Source organism: Pogoniulus pusillus, chromosome 25, assembly GCF_015220805.1.
Source record: "Pogoniulus pusillus isolate bPogPus1 chromosome 25, bPogPus1.pri, whole genome shotgun sequence".
NCBI lineage: Eukaryota > Metazoa > Chordata > Aves > Piciformes > Lybiidae > Pogoniulus > Pogoniulus pusillus.
This window is the reverse complement of record NC_087288.1, coordinates 1,457,005-1,474,549: the sequence shown is the minus strand read 5'-3', so window position 1 is coordinate 1,474,549 and position 17,545 is coordinate 1,457,005. Positions and strand designations below refer to the sequence as shown.

General features: G+C 47.6%; 1 protein-coding gene across 13 annotated transcripts in view; it reads right to left on the bottom strand.

Moving 5' to 3' along the window:
* Window positions 1–17,545, bottom strand: part of ADGRB3 (adhesion G protein-coupled receptor B3) — a 444,111-nt gene that overhangs the window by 91,318 nt on the left and 335,248 nt on the right. For all 13 annotated transcript variants that reach the window (XM_064164125.1, XM_064164131.1, XM_064164132.1 and 10 more), the window contains 3 exons: window positions 10,454–10,580; window positions 8,643–8,746; window positions 3,624–3,726 (listed from right to left, as the gene is read on the bottom strand). In XM_064164125.1, coding sequence (XP_064020195.1) covers window positions 3,624–3,726; window positions 8,643–8,746; window positions 10,454–10,580 — 334 coding nt within the window. The remainder of the gene's footprint in view (window positions 1–3,623; window positions 3,727–8,642; window positions 8,747–10,453; window positions 10,581–17,545) is intronic.

Below are 17,545 nucleotides of genomic sequence, written 5' to 3'. Positions count from 1 at the left end.
CTTGCCCTGCTGCCCACACTGCTCTGGCTGCAGCCAGCACACAGCTGCCTGCTGGGCTGCATTGCTGCCCTGAATAAAATCTGTCAAGAGTCAAGTGAGTGTATCAGAACCACAGAATCCAGCAGGTGGGAAGAGAGCTCCAAGCTCACCCAGCCCAACCTAGCACCCAGCCCTGCCCAACCAACCAGACCATGGCACTAAGTGCCCCAGCCAGCCTTGGCTGCAACACCTCCAGCCACACAGACTCCACCACCTCCCTGGACAGCCCATTCCAATGCCAATCACTCTCTCTGCCAACAACTTCCTCCTAACATCCAAATTCTACAAATCCACAGGGATGCTCCACACTTTGAGGCATATTAGTGTCTCACTTCTCACTGTTTTGTTTGATTCTGTACTGGGAATAACTACACCTGTGTAAGTTTGGCAAAGTGGACCTCTGACTCCTGTTGCCTTTGAGCCTTTGGCAGCCTGACTGAAGAGAACAAATGCTGCCTTGGAGGTGTGATGCAGAAGCTGCAGCTGCCCTGCAGCAGATGACAAGCACTGGAGGATTTAAGAGGAGCAGTGCACTAAGCAGTCTGAGCCAGTGGGATAAAGAATTCCTCTAGAGACATGCTGGCTCCAGCACTGCCCTGCTCCATCACACATCACCCCACTCACCAGCCCCACCATTCACACACTGCAGCGGCTTGGAAGGGACCCTCCAAGCTCATCTCGCCCAAGCCCCCTTCAGGCAGCAGGAACACCTCCAGCTCGAGCAGGATGCCCAAGGCCACAGCAAGGCTGCTCCTGGATGCCTCAACCACAGCCCTGGGCAGCCTGCTTTCCCACACTGGTTTTACAGAACCTCCTCCTGCTGTCCCACCTGACTCTGCCCTGCTCCAGTGTCAAACCATTGCCTCTCATCCTATCACTCCAAGCCCTTCTGAGAGTCCCTGCCCAGCCTGCCTGTAGGTCCTCTTCAGATATTGAATACAATTCTCCCCAGAGCCTTCTCTTCTCCAGGCTGAACACCCCCAACTCTCCCAGCCTGGCTTCACAGCAGAGGTGCTGCAGCCCTCTGAGCATCTGTGTGGCCTCCTCTGGACCCACTCACACCATCTCATGTCCTTCTCTTGCTGGGGCTCTCATATCTGGATACAGTACTGCAGTTGAGGTCTTACCAGAGCATTCCCTTTTCTATTCCAAGCTACCTCACAGCCACAGATCATTTTAATCAGCCACTTCTAATCACTTCTGAAAGCTGCTTAGCATCATCACTAGCCACTGGGGGATGTCTCAAACCACTGACATGACCCTGCTCAGCAGGAGAGAATAAACCACCACCATGTCCAGAAGGTCCAACAAGAGACCAGGAAAAAAACAGTGATGTACAGCACGAGCTGAGATATTTTTCCTTTGCTTTTACTCACTTCCAAGCTTTTTATTTCCACATAGCTACCTGTTAGACATTCAGCAGTTCTATACCTTGTCATGATGTCTCTGTGCACACAACTCTGCTCAGCAGGAGAACTACAAACCACTCCCCCCCCCCCAAGAGGAGATCAGGAATCCATCAGTGACATGCAGCACTACAGTATTTTACCTTCAGACTTCTATATTACTCTGTACTTCCATTTTCCTTTTTACTTCCACTCACTTCCAAGCTTTTTCCTTCCCCATAGCCACCTGTCAGATGTTTCACATGTCCATAGCTTGTTATGATGTCTCTTTCTGCACACAACCCTGCTCAACAGGAGATCAAATGAGCAGCACATCCAGAAGGGCCAAGAGGAGATCAGGAAGCCATCAGTGCTGTACAGCACTGTGATATTTTAGCTTTTGGCTTGTGTATTACCTTTTAGCTCCATTTCACTTTTGACTTCCAAGCTTTTTCCTTCCTCATAGCTACATGCAACAGTTCTATAGCTTGTTAGGACATTTCTTTCTGCACACAACTACTCCACAGGAGAACACCAAACCACCACCACGTTCAGAAGGTCCAAGAGGAGACCAGGAACAAATCAGTGATGTACAGCACTAGCTAAGATAAGTTTCCTCTGCTTTTACCCACTTCCAAGCTTTTTCCTTCCTCACAGCTACCTGCCAGACATTCAACAGTTCTCTAGGTCGTTCTGATGCCTCTTCCTGCACACAAATGACAAGATGAATACACCACCACCACGTCCAGAAGGTGCAAGAACAGATGACAACTAAACCAGTGCCATACAGCACCATGATATTTTCACTTCTGCTTTTCACTTGCATATTACTTTTTACTTCCACTTCACTCCCATTTCACTTTTCACATGCATATTACTTTTTACTTCCATTTCACTCCCATTTCACTTTTCACTCCCATTTCACTTTTTACTTACATTTTACTTTTCACATGCATACTATTTTTTACTTCCATTTTTCATTCCCATTTCACTTTTCACATGCATATTACTTTTTACTTCCATTTCACTTTTCACTCCCATATTACTTTTCACTCCCATTTCACTTTTCACTGCCATTTCATTTTTTACTTCCATTTCACTTTTGATTTCCATTTCACTTTTCACTCCCATTTCATTTTTTATTTCCATTTCACTTTTGACTTCCATTTCACTTTTCACTTGCATTTCATTTTTTACTCCCATTGCACTTTTCACTCCCATTTCATTTTTTACTTCCACTTCACTTTTCATTCCCATTTCACTTTTCATTCCCATTTCACTTTTCACATGTATATTACTTTTTACTTCCATTTCACTTTTCACTTGCATATTACTTTTCACTTCCATTTCACTTTTCACTTGCATATTACTTTTCACTTCCATTTCACTTTTCATGTGCATATTACTTTTTACTTTCACTTCACTTTTCACTGCCCTTTCGCTTTTCATTTCCATTTCACTTTTCACTGCCCTTTCACTTTTCATTTGCATATTACTTTTTACTTTCACTTCACTTTTCACTGCCCTTTCACTTTTCATTTCCATTTCACTTTTCATGTGCACACTACTTTTTACTTTCATTTCACTTTTCACTGCCACTTCACTTTTCATTTCCATTTCACTTTTCACTCCCATTTCACTTTTCACTGTTGACTCTCTGGTAGCTACCACGTCAGAGGTTTCACAGCTCTGCAGCTTGTTGTGCTGCCTGCCCCTGCCCCCTTTCAAGAGCAGCACTCTTAACATCTAAGCAACCCTGCCTTGCCTTTTGAGCACCAGCCTGCTCACAAGAGAGACAAGCCCACTCTAGCACATCCTATTACAACTATTATAACGAACCAGAATTGCTGCTTTTGATGTCAAGGCTTTGAACTCCTTTGCTTTGAAATTTACTTATAAAACACATGAGCCTGGCACACAGAACAGAGCTTTGCCAAGAGGGAACAATACCAAAAGGGATTATTTTTTTTTGGAGGAGTCAAAAAAAAAAAAGATAAATCAATAAAATGAAATATATAAAGACTATGAAAAGCAGGAAATATTCTCCCTTGTCTGTTAATATTTTACCCAAAGTGCCAAATCCTGTGAGCACAGGACTGAGTGGATGTAATTTTGTGGAGTTAAACAGAGATATCAACATTTAAGTGCACATTTAACACAATCCCATCATCATCATCATCATCATCATCATCATCGTACCTTGTTATGGGTCTGAGTTTGTCCAACCAGGATAAGGATGTTTGATGAGATGATAGACAGGCAGAAATTGATGAGAATTATTGACCTCTCAGATCTGATGTACCTGTGTGCAAACAAACAGAGGGGACAGCCTTTGTCAAAGGGAAAACAACTGCTAAGTCATGCACAGCTTGTGATAAATAAGCACAGAATGGGTTGGGTTGGAAGGGACCTTAAAAGTCATCCAGTTCCAACCCCTCTACCATGGGCAGAGACATCTCCCACTAGACCAAGTTGCTCAAGGCCTCATCCAACCTGGTCCTGAACACCTGCAGGGAGGTTGTGGAGCAAAGAAGCACCCAATGTGATCAAAGATCACATTGGGTGCTTCTTTGCTCCACAACCTCCCTGGGCAACCTGTGCCAGTGTCTCACCACCCTCACTGATGCATTTAGAAGTCTCTCAATTCTCCTTTAAAAGCCTGCTGGCAACACTAACACCATGCTGATAACAACAGGCTCCTGTGCAGTCATGTCAGCAACTTCTCATCCTCTCTGCTCATCCCTGGGCATAGCCACAGCTGGTACAAATGACTCTCTTTGGACCAGCAAGGGTCATTTGCAGGAGCTGAAAAGCTGGACCACCACACATAAATAAAGCAGAAGGGCAGTGCACTTTGAAACAGTCATAAAAGTCATAGAATCCAAGAAAGGCAGGGGATGGAAGGGATCTCTAGGGATCAGTGAGTCCAATCCCCCTGCCAGAGCAGCATCACCCAGGGCAGGGCACACAGGAACACATCCAGATAGGTCTTGAAAGTCTCCAGAGCAGGAGACTCCACAACCTCTCTGGGCAGCCTGCTCCAATGCCCTTGCAGCCTCATGGCAAAGAAGTTTCTCTTCATGATGAGGTGGAACCTCCTGGGTTCCAGCTTGTTCCCATTGTTCCTTGGCCTTTTATTGGGCACCATCCAAAAGAGCCTGGCACCTTCACCCTGACACCCACCCCTCACACTTATAGGCACTGATCAGATCCCCTCTCAGCCTTCTGCTCTCCAGACCTCTGTGTTTCTCACAGCAGAGATGTTCAAGTCCTGCAGCGATGCTTGTACCTCTCTGCTGGACTCTCTCCAGCAGGTCTCTGTCTCTCTCAAACTGGAGAGCCCAAAACTGGACACAGTATTCTACATATGGCCTCAGCAGGGCAGAGCAGAGCAGGAGGAGAACCTCCTTACACCTGCTGGCCACACTTTTCCTGAGGATCTCCCACATGGCCCAAATAACTTGCATGAAGAAACAACAACACTGCAATATCCTCAAGCTTTGCAAGACCTAATGCCCTAAAAAGCTAAGTGTGTGGAGAAGGAGCAGATGATGGCAGCACCAGACACTCTCTCTTGCAAGCTTATCATATTCACTTTAGAAGCTTGTTAGGATGAGAGCAGCCCCAAGGTTCTTCTCCCCCATTTCCCCACAAGACACAAGGTTCTCCTTCTATTACAGCTAGCTTTTTAGAGGCAATGGAACCACTGTGGTTCCAAGTGAAGCACCTCACTGACCTGATTCCAGAGCTGCTAACAGAGTAACTGCGGAGGACTACAGTAAAGGAAAGTCTGGAGTGCTGTGAACACCTTTCTCAATGGTTGTGCATTCACAGAATCATAGTATGGGGGGTTGGAAAGGGCCTCCAGAGATCATCCTGCCAAAGCAGGGTCACCCAGGGCAGGGCACACAGGAACACATCCAGGTGGGGTTTGAAAGCCTCCAGAGAAGGAGACTTCACAGCCTCCCTGGGCAGCCTGCTGCAGGGCTCTGTCTCTCTCACAGTGAAGAGGCTTCTCACACTGAGGTGGAACTTCCTGAGTTGCAGCTTCTCTTTTATGGCCTCATTCTACCTGCCCCTCTCTGGCACTTGGCCAGCAGTGCTATCTCCCCCTCAGCCGCAGCTCCATAGCTGACACTCTGAGGAGGCACAGCAAAGTTGTGCTGAGCCCAGAGGCAGCTCTGGGTTTGGAGATGAGAAGTGCAGTCCTCCTTTCTGCTCAGCTGTCACTTAATTAGAGCTTTAGGTTTCTTTCTTGTGAAGAGACCACGATCCACGCTGCTCCTTAACATCTACGTCTTATTAAGGTCACTTCTGTGTGCTTGCAAACAAATACCTCCAAACAGCAACCATCTACACAGTGCTGCTGCTTTCTGGCTTGCTAACTGTTGCTTCACCTGCACCACTTCCTGCCACTGAGTAGCTAAGGAGTGTGAAGGATCTTAGTGTAAACAGAGGCTTGTGGCACTGACTTCAGCTGGGAAAGCTTAAGGGCAAAGGCTCTAGGGCGAAGGGGGGGAAGGAGGGAAGGCTTTGGGGGGCAAAGGGATGAACATTTGACTGACATTCAATTTATTTTTCAGTTGAAGTTTTCAGCTAGGGAGATCAATCACACAAGACTTGTGCAGAGCAGAAAACCTCTGCCTCGTATCACTTCCAAACAGGCCCTGCCACTGCAAGCTCTTCCAGAATAGAACTACAGACACAGCATCAAAACACAGAGACAGGATGGAACTCTCAACTCTCTCCCTACCCCTAGAGTTACAGGAACCAGCAGACACCTTTTGGTGTCTCTCTTCTCCCTAGAGTTGGTTACTGTGTGCTCCTGAGACTGAAGGCAGATTTCAGTGATGCAAATGGCAGATTTGAATCACTGCACTCCAGACACTCCTAACCCTTCCAAAACATCCTGCTGACAAAAGAGTGAGACTTGTGTGAGCTCTCTCCTCTTCAGCTGGCTGCAGAACCCACACTAGGTTCAGAACAGGTCACAGACACTTTTTTCCTCCACTTGGAAGTTACTGTGATCAGAGAATCACAGATTGCTTTGGGTTGGAAGGGACCTTAAAGACCATCTGGTTCCAAACCCCCTGCCATTAGCAGGGATGTCTTCCACTACATTCAGCTTCTCAAAGCCCCATCCAACCTGGCCTTCAAGACTTCCAGTGATGGGACATCCACAACTTCCCTGGGAAACCTGTTCCAGTGTCTCACCACCCTCATTAACAGCAACCTCCTTCCTTGCATGTAATTAAAATAAAGGAGAAGAGCAGCTCCACTGAGCATGAGAGCATTTCCATCCAAGTGCTAAATATACCAGAGAGTGCAAAAATAACACTCTAATTCTTCAGATGGGAATTATATCCTGAAATACTCTCAGGCTCAGCTTTGACAGACAAGAACTGATCATTTTTATATCCTTTTATTATAGCTTATGTAACTAGATTTTTTTTTATTATTATTTATTATATCACAGAACTGGCAGGGCTGGAAGGGACCTCAAGGATCATCCAGCTCCAAAACCCCTGCCATGGGCAGGGACACCTCACACTAGAACAGATTAGAATCATAGAATCAGTCAGGGCTGGAAGGGACCTCAAGGATCATGCAGCTCCAACCCCCCTGCTATGGGCAGGGACACCTCACACTAGGGCAGGTTAGAACCATAGAATCAGGGCTGGAAGGGACCTCAAGGATCATTCAGCTCCAACCCCCCTGCCATGGGCAGGGACACCTCACACTAGAGCAGGTTGCCCAGAGCCACATCGAGTCTGGTCTTAAACACCTCCAGGCATGAGGCTTCCACCACCTCCCTGGGCAACCTGTGCCAGTCTCACCACCCTCCTGTTAAAGAACCTTCCTAACATTTCCCCTTCTCTATATTGGAACCATTCCCCCCCAGCCCTATCACTACCTGACAGCCTAAAAAGTCCCTCCCCAGCTTTCTTGTAGCCCACTTCAAACACTGGAAGGCCACAAGAAGGTCTCCTCTAATCCTCTGAATTCATGTGGCTACATGAGAGTGAAAGAGAAGTTTGTGTTACCAAGATGCCTCTAAAAGCAAAATTGTATTGGTCGAGTTTGAATTACTCTTCAGTATTATTGTTTCCCACCTGTGCATCTTCTAACTCACACAAGAACCTATTTTCCCCGTTAAAATGTAAAGAAATAAATTAAGACCCATGTTCCCCTTAAAAGAAATAATATTGATTAGTTTGCATGAGTTTTCCTCTTGCTTTTCCACTTCCACATGAAATTATCCTGCTGTTTTTTATCACTCTTCAAATTAATTCAGTCCATAAATCTCTACTGCACTACTAATTCAATATAATACTCCAGTAAACTCGGGGTGGAGAGCAAAGTACTGGAACATACCACCAGACTAATTAAAAACACTTCATTTTCTCTTCTCCACTGAAACTTATCATCAGAGTGGATAAACTCAAAGCAAATGAACCAAACCTCCCCAAATCTGCACTTCCTGCTGTTGCATTTTGAGGTGTTGTTTTGATCACACAGGATTTTGAACCAGATGTTCTCCAGAGGTCCCTTCCAAGCCCTGGCATTATCTGAACTTCTGTTTTAAGATGTTAGTGGAGGGAGAGCAGTCACTGGTGTAGGTCAGAAGCCTCAGATAAAATGGATTATGTCCAAGGAATCCTGTTCAAAGCTCCTTAGCAGTGTGAATACGCCACTGAAGGTGCAATGCCACTCACACTGAGGAGAAAGAGTGGACCTAAACCACCACCACTAGACCAAGAGAGTAAAAACAAGCACAGAATTGTCAGGGCTGGAAGGGACCACAAGGATCATTGAGCTCCAACCCCCCTGCCATGGGCAGGGACAGCTCACACTAGAGCAGGTTGCCCAGAGCCACATCCAGACTGGCCTTAAAGCACCCAGGGATGAGGCTTCCACCACCTCCCTGGGCAACCTGTGCCAGTCTCTCACCACCCTCCTGCTGAACAACTTCTTCCTAACGTCCAGTCTCAATCTGCCCTCCTCTAGCTTGGATCCAATCCCCCCAGCACCCTAAGAAGTCCCTCCCCAGCTTTCAATCAATCACATCACAAATGTAGGCATCGAAACACGCACTGCACGTTGCTGGGGTTTCATTTTTGCCCTTCCAAACAGTAAGTGTTGCATCTCCTGCTCTCTGACAGTGTCAGTTAAACACACCCAGGTAATCACAATCAGCTTTGCAAATCCTTTACATACCTCCATAGCGCTGCATAGACAACTGCTAGGGTGATCAAGGCCAAGCATGAGAGACCACTGCCTACTATTAAGGTCACTGAGGGTGTACCAGATGATTCCATGATCTGTAGGTTAACACAACAGACAACCATGAAGCAAAAAGCCTCCAGCAAGGAATACAACAAGTCAAAAGACGAAGATAAAAACCCAAAAGAGCAAGAGAAGCAAAACCCCCAAAGCAGCCCCAGTGTTCTTACTCAGGAAGGAGAACTCAACCTCATTCCCAACCTGATCCCTACATAACTCTGAGACCTGTTTAATTATGGAGGCCTTTGAGCTTTGAGATGCCTTTATGATACCTTCAGGCTATTTAAAAAACCAAAGCAGTGATTATACAAGGTAATGAGGTAGCCTCCTGCTAAGGCAACTTTAAATGACTCCCAGCTCGACTTAATCCACAGATCTCTTTCTCCTGAGGAACAGCACTCTTTGGAATGGGGGGGATTCAACAAGCAGCCTCCCTCTAACACCATAAGGATGGTCCAAGCAATTTGTCCTGGAATTCTGTTCCTCCCTATTGCCCAATTCCCAAAGTTCCCCTACTTTTAATAACTTTGACTTCACTCCTCTCACACACTTCACCTCCTTGGGCCTCTGCCTGTCTGGGAGAGATCTACAGCAACCCTACCCATAGCTTTCCATAAAGGAGCTGACAAATTCTCATCCCCATCATTACTATTTCATCTCTTTCCAGCGTTTTCATCATAACTGAGGGGAAATCAACGACCTTGAACCCAAAGTGGCCTTCCCTGCTCTAAAAGAAACCATTCTTGGCAGAGGTCTCAGGTGAGGTGTGGGTTCTTCCTTTCCCCTTCCCGTGCTCATGGTCTGAACGAAACACCACATTCTGTGACACACACATCAAAAAAGGAATTGGGGCCTCAAAGTTTGAAAAGATCCAAGGTTTGCTTTCCCAAAATGCCTCCCACAGCCTCGGGGATGGGTTGGAAATCACATTTATGGAGAGCTCTTTTGTCACCCAAGAGGGAAGAGAAGGCAGGTGTACTTTTAGGCCAGAGCTCACATTTTCTTTCAACCCACTTTGTTCCAAACGGATCAGCTCTGCTTTTAAAGGAGAGGCTGCCAAAGCCAGGGAGAGGAAAATCTGCCTTAGCTGGAGAACTTCACCAATGTTTGCTGCTTTTTCAGCTGATTTGCCATTCCTCGATGCTGGGAGTGTCTGCTTGCAACACTTAACGTCCTCCCCTCCTGAAAACTTGATTATTTCCCTCGCACCACCTGAAAAAACCCCAATCTGTGCTGAACACATCCAATGCAGCCCTGCAATCTCTTTAACTAGGGGATCCAAGGGGTTTCCTATCAGCAGCCAGAAGCAAAAGCCTTGCACATCTCCCCTCTGAAAAGCCTCCCAACCTTCCCAAAAGGAAGAGATCCTTAACTTGACGATTGTTCCCTAGGAAAAAAAAAAGTTTGCCAGGCAATTTGCATCACAATCAGAAGGCTTCCTCTGAAAAAAATTCCGAGTTGGAGAAAGGGAGGTAAATTTCACCCGGGATTCAGCTCTATCCCGGCAACCTGGAAATGCATTTCCCACAGCCACTGCTTAGGCACCAGGAGACTAACATTTGCCTACCTGCAATATTAAACAAGCCCTCAACGCAAGGGCTGAAATATCCCTGGAAGCAAAAGCTCGACCAGCTCCCCACCCCCTCCAGCTCCCCCCCAACACCTCCCCGCCATTGCCTTTTGCATTAAAACTGCATCTCCCCCCCCTACACACACACACTCCTCCCCCCCTCTTTGTTACTTACTATTTCTCTAGGTTGCTGAGCCAAAATGGCGAAGGTAGAGAGACGATCACATAAGCATTTCGTATGGGATGCATCGGTAAGCACAGTTTTACATCCCTGGGTGGACCAGGCTCCCAGAGAGTCGTTCCTGCAAAGGAGAGAGAGAAGAGGAGGAGGAGGAGGTGGGGATGGATGGATGGATGGCAGGCAGGCAAAGCGGGAGGACGAGCGGCTGGCGGCCAGTTCCTTCAGGAGACAATGCAGGTTCGGCGCGACCAAGAGGCTGCCCGAGCCGCCGGACAGCCCCGCGGCAGCCTCTCGCCGGGTGCGGGGCAGCGGCAGCGGCGGCGCGGCCGGGCCGGGCGGCGAGCAGGAGCTGCGCGGGGCCGGGCGCGGAGCTGTCCGGAGCTGCTGGTGCTGAAAGCGCGGCGCGCTGCGCGGAGCTCCGCCAGCCGCGGCAGCAGCCGCCCCCTGCGCTGGAGCCACCTCCGAGCCTCACCAGAGCACTGCGAAAAACTCATCGGGGGAAGAGGGGGAGGCTTCGCCTCGCTCCTTATTTCCCCCCCTTGCCTCGTTTTCTGTCGGCTTGGTTCTGGCCTTTCCGCCAGGAATGTGCTGCTCGGGAGGTGCAGGGATTTTCATGTTGCCTTCACAGCTTTTCCCCCCTACTTTCCCCCCTCCTCCTTCTTTTCCCTCCTTCCCCCCTTCTATTTATTCCCCTCTCATTTTTCTTTTCTTTCTTTCTCCTTCTCTCTTTTAAAAGAAGTATTTTCCCCTCCTTCCTTTTTCCCTCTTTATTTTTTACCTTTTTTTTTCCTCTTTCATTTTGTAATTTCTTTTCCCCCTCTTCCCTCCCTTTATTCTTTCCCTCTTTCTCCCCACATTATTTTTCCCTTCCATTTTTCCTTTTACTTCCCCCCCCCTTTTTTTTTACATTTTCTCCTCTTTTTTCTTTTTCCCTCCTGTTTCTTTTTACCTTTTTATTTTATGCTTTCCCACCCTCTACTTTTTTTTTCTCCTCTATTTTTCCTCTTTCCCTCTCTTTTTAATTTTTAAAATCATGATTACTTTTTTCCCCACCATTACTATTTACATTTTTCCCCCACTATTACTATTTACATTTTTAATCATTATTACTATTTATCTTTTTAATCATTATTACTATTGATGTTTTTTATCATTATTACTATTTACATTTTCAAATCATTATTACTATTTATTTTTTAATCATTATGACCATTTATCTTTTTATCATTATTATTATTTACATTTTTAAACCATTATTACTATTTATCTTTTAAATTATTTATGCTTTTATCATTATTACTTTTTATCTTCTTAATCATTTTTACTATTTATGCTTTTATCATTATTACTTTTTATCTTTTAAATCATTTTTACTGTTTATCTTTTTATCATTATTACTTTTTATCTTCTTAATCATTTTTACTATTTATGTTTTTATCATTATTACTTTTTATCTTCTTAATCATTTTTACTGTTTATCTTTTTATCATTATAACTTTTTATCTTTTTAGCACTATTCCTATTTCTTTTTTTATCATTACTACTATTTACATTTTTAAATCATTATTACTATTTATCTTTTAAATCATTATTACTATTTATCTTTTTAATCATTATTACTATTTATCTTTTTAATCATTATTACTATTTACATGTTTCAATCACTGTTGCTATTTACACGTTTCAATCACTATTACTATTTACATGTTTCAATCACTATTACTATTTACATGTTTCAATCATTATTACTATTCACTTTTTAATCATTATTACTATTTATCTTTTTAATCATTATTACTATTTATTTTAAATCATTATTACTGTTTCCATTTTAATCACTGTTACTATTTATTTTTAATCATTATTACTATTTACCTTTTAAAATCACTATTACTCTGTATCTTTTTAGCAGTTCCTATGAGGATTTCAGCATTGTTATCACTCTTTTTCCTCTCCTGCGTGCAAGGCTACTTTAAAGCCAGATGGTTCTCAAACGCCTGCCTGGGCTGTGCCAGTTGGACCGGGAGGTGCTGGATCTTCTTTTCTGCTGACAGCTATTTTTACTGAGGAATTTTTTGATGTTTTCTTTCTCTCTCTCTCTCTCTTTTTTTTCTCTCCCCTCTCTCTCTCTCTCTCCCTCTCTCTCTGTGTGGTTGTCGCTTTTGGTGATCAGCCTTAGAGACTTCACCCTGGTAACGGCAGCATCAGATGCCTCCAACTCTTGCCTTGGCTCCGGCGGAGGGGTGGCTCCCAGCACGGCAGCACACAACATCACCGAAGAGGCTCACACACACACACACACGAGTTCGCCCTTCAGACATCCCTCACTTCAACTCGCTTCTTCCCCAGCTCCCTCCCTCCCTCCTCCCCTTTCCCCGCTGCCTTCTTCCCGGGGTGGCAGCACCAGGCTAAACCCCAAGCCAGAGCCACCCTTTCGCTGGCATCTTTTCACCGCCCGCCCCTTAAACACAACCAGATGATTAACGCGGCCCCCGAATTCAATTAGACATTCAAGATGCTAATGAAAGGTCTGAAAGCCACCCCCAGCACCACAATAAAAATGGGAGCAGCCCACGTTTCCTTTGTGCAGGCAACCAGAGGCACAGACACAAAACCAGCTCCCCTTCCCTCCCCCCGAACTGCAGAGAGAGGGAAAATCCTTTGCACAGGGAAGAGAAAGGAAAGGGGTGGTGATGGCTTAGCCAAATCAAACCTTTCCTCTTTGCATATGTTATGTTTAGAGAACAACAATTGGCTTGCTGGCTTCTCTTTTTTTCCCCCCTCTCATTTATTTTCTTCCCCTCCTCTGTCATGGGCAAGGAGCAACTGCAGTGACTCCGCTGCCAGCGGCAGCATGTGAGCTGTCAGTTCCTCTCCATCGCAGCTCAGGCCACTGAGATGACTTCAAAAAATAAAGTTCAAATTACAAATAATAATAAAAATAACCTGAGAGCTAATGAGGGCCCTCAGCTTGCTGCCCTGAGGCAAGCCAGGGAGGATGCACCAGCAGAATGTGAGAAACTGCAGGGGAACTGGCACAAGAGGAGGCCAGGGCCAGCCCAGCTGAAGTGTCTCTATGCAAGTGCACGGAGCTGGGGCAACAATCAGGGTGAACTGAACAGTGTGGACCTGGGGGTGCTGGGAGAGAGGAGCTGCAGAGGAGGCAGCAGTGCCCAGGTGGGCAGCAGAGCCAATGGCATCCTGGGCTGGCTCAGGAGCAGTGTGGGCAGCAGGACAAGGGAGGTTCTTGTGCCCCTGTGCTCAGCACTGCTCAGGCCACCCCTGCAGTGCTGTGTCCAGTTCTGGGCTCCTCAATTCCAGAGAGATGCTGAGGTGCTGGAAGGTGCCCAGAGAAGGGCAGCAAGGCTGGGGAGGGGCCTGGAGCACAGCCCTGTGAGGAGAGGCTGAGGGAGCTGGGGGTGTGCAGCCTGCAGCAGAGGAGGCTCAGGGCAGAGCTCATTGCTGTCTGCAGCTGCCTGCAGGGAGGCTGTAGCCAGGTGGAGTTGGGCTCTGCTGCCAGGCAGCCAGGGACAGAAGAAGGGGACACAGTGTTAAACTGTGCCAGGGCAGGTCTAGGCTGGATGTGAGGAGGAAGTTCCTGGCAGAGAGAGTGATTGGCATTGGAATGGGCTGCCCAGGGAGGTGGTGGAGTCTGTGTGGCTGGAGGTGTTGAAGCCAATCCTGGCTGGGGCACTTAGTGCCATGGTCTGGTTGGTTGGGCAGGGCTGGGTGCTAGGTTGTGCTGGCTGAGCTTGGAGCTCTCTTCCAACCTGCCTGATTCTATGATTCTATGAATTAAGGGCAAAAAGGAGGCTCCCAGGTGACCTTCTTGTGGCCTGCCAGCATCTGAAGGGGGCTACAAAAAAGCTGCGGAGGGACTTTTGAGGCTGTCAGGGAGTGCCAGGGCTGGGGGGAATGGAGCAAGATGGAGGTGAAGAGAGTGAGGCTGGAGGTGAGGAGGAAGTTGTTGAGCAGGAGAGTGGTGAGAGGCTGGAATGGGTTGCCCAGGGAGGTGGTTGAGGCCCCATGGCTGGAGGTGTTTGAGGCCAGGCTGGCTGAGGCTGTGTGCAGCCTGCTCTAGGGTAGGGTGTCCCTGGGCATGGCAGGGGGTTGGAACTGGCTGCTCCTTGTGCTCCCTTCCAGCCCTGACTGATTCTATGAAATCAAAGCTGGCAGAAGCAAGATGGGGGAGTAATAATTCCTAGCCCCTGTCATCAGCCTTGTTTCACCTCTTCTGCCTTGACAACACACTTTTGATGAGTGTTGCTATCTGCCAGGCACCTCATGCAATTCATAGGTTCACAGAATGGTTTGAGCTGGCAGAGACCTTACAGATCATCCAGATTCAAACCCCTGCCATGGGCAGGGACACCTCCCACCAACCCAGGTTGCTCAAGGCCTTATCCAACCTGCCCTGGAATCTCCCTGGGCAACCTGTGCCAGTGTCTCACCACCCTCACTGGAAAGAATTTCTTCCTCATCTCCAGTCTCAATCCACCCTGCCCCAGCTTAAATCCATTCTCCTTCACCCTATCACTTTGAGCCCTTATGAAAAGCCTCTCCCCAGCTTTCTTGTATGTCACTTCAGCCTGGAGAAGGCTTTGAGGAGACCTTGGAGTGGCCTTTCAGGATCTGAAGGGGGCTGCAGGAGGGTTGGGGAGGGACTATGGACAAGGTCTGGGAATGCCAGGATGAGGAGAAATGGGTTTGAACTGGCAGAGGGGAGACTGAAACTGGATGTTAGGAAGAAGTTGTTTGCAGTGAGGGTGGTGAGAGACTGGCACAGGTTGCCCAGGGAGGCTGTGAGCACAGAATGTGATCAAAGATCACATTGGGTGCTTCTGTGCTCCACAACCTCCCTGGAGGTGTTCCAAGGCCAGCTTGAATGAGCTCTGAGATCCCTTCCAACCTAAACCATTTTATGATTCATACCTGAGGGGCACTCTAAGGTCTTCCTGAAGCCTTCCCTCCTCCAGACTGAGCAGCCCCAATGCCAGCTTGCTCTTGCCACAGAGCTCACCTCAAGCCTACCCATGCTTTCTGAGCCCCCACCAGCTGTAACCCTTCCTTCCACACTATTGTTTTCCAAACAGTATCCTGTAATAAGCCAAACAAACAGCAACTGGAGGGGAACAATGGAGAGCAAATCACCAATTCTTCAAGGCACTAAAGCTGTCCAGTATCTTTCCATCACAGACTGTGTCTCGCAGCAAGCTGCAGGCTAAATCAACATCCACTTGAGAACAAAACCAACCAGGAAACAGTGTCACATATCCTAAACTCTGATGGCATCAAATATCCAAGGGCTGTGTGTCAGGAAGATCATCACATCACAGAGGCAGAGAACTGTTTTGGTTGGAAGAGCTCTCTAAGGTCATCGAATCCAAGCATTGACCTAACACCACCATGGCCACTAAACCACATCCCCAAGTGCCATGGCCACAGCCCTCCTGAACACCTCCAGGGATGGGGACTCCACCACCTCCTTGGGCAGCCTCTGCCTGTCCCTGACCACCCCCTGCAGCAAAGAAACAGTTTTTAATCCTCAACACAGCGTGCCCAGAGAAGGGCAGCAAGGCTGGGGAGGGCCTGGAGCACAGCCCTGTGCAGAGAGGCTGAGGGAGCTGGGGGGGTGCAGCCTGGACAAGAGCCCCCTTCAGATCCTGGAAGGCCACAAGAAGGTCACCTGGGAGCCTCCTCCTCTCCAGCATGCACAGCCCCAACTCTTTCAGTCTGTCCTCAGATATCAGAGATGCTCAGAAGGGCAGAGATGTGGTGCTGAGAGAAATGGTTTGGCACCAGCCTTGGCAGAGTTAGAGAATGGCTGGACTGGATGAGCTCTACAGCTCTTTCTCCACCCAAATCATTCCAAGATTCTAAGAAAGGCAGGGAGCTGTGGAGTTAAACCTGATATTTAGCACCTCCCCAGGGCCACACTTCCACCTATAGCTCTGTCCCTCTCGTAATGCAACTCTTCTGGGCCAAGCAGAATCTCTCTCACAGTTGGAAGTTCAGTTCCTTTCTGCTGGGGTGTTCTGATTCTGCTTCTAACGTTTGGGGTTCTCAGATGAATGTGCACCAGGCCACCTATTAATGCTCTGGATCCTTGCAGGGCATCAAGCTCCAGAGGAGGTCCCTCCCCAGTCCTCATGCAGCCCCCTTCAGATCCTGGGGAGGTCCCACATCAACACAGCTTCTATTCCTATCAAGGGAAATTATCACATGGAAAACAGGAAGCCAACAGAGCTAAGTTCATGCCCCTTATTGGCACTTTTGTTCTCTTTCACTCAGCTACAGATGATTTAATCAACCTGGCAGAATTCCCATGAGCAAGGCAAAGGGACTCCCAAGAAGCACAGATTCACCAGGGCAGGTCCTGTGTCATCCTGCATCTGAGACAAAGAAGAAAGTAGGGAAGCAGGGGGAATGTCTAAGGAAGGAAGTGTAGACAGATTATCAGGAAAACTCTCCTCCCAGCAAGGGCTCTCAGGCACTGGAGCAGCCTGCCCAGGGAGCTGAAGGAGTCACCAGACCTGGAGATATGTGGCTGCGGTGCTGGGGGCCATGGTTTAGTGGCAGCAGCTCACCAGCAGTGGTGGGAGTGGGAGCTCTGGGTGAGTGGCTGGACCTGATCAGAGAGAGGTTGGAAGGGAGCTCAAAGCTCAGCCAGTACCAACCCCCTGCCATAGGCAGAGACACCTCCCACTAGAACAGGTTGCTCAAGGACTCATCCAACCTGGTCCTGAACACCTGCAGGGAGGTTGTGGAGCACAGAAGCACAGAATCTGATCTTTGATCACATTGGGTGCTTCTGTGCTCCACAACCTCCCTGGGCAACCTGTGCCAGTGTCTCACCACCCTCAACCTGTGCCAGTGTGAGACAAACCTGTGCTGTGAGACAAAAGGAGGCAGTTGGCAATGCTGTTGACTGTTGCATGTTTGGGTTTCTTTTAGCTCCATAGTGGCAATTAGAGATCCAAGCAGATGCCTGGAATTTGGTCCTCATACCAAGAGTTAAGGGCTGGAGCTGCTCTGCTATGGGGACAGGCTGAGAGCGTTGGGGTTGTTCAGCCTGGAGAAGAGAAG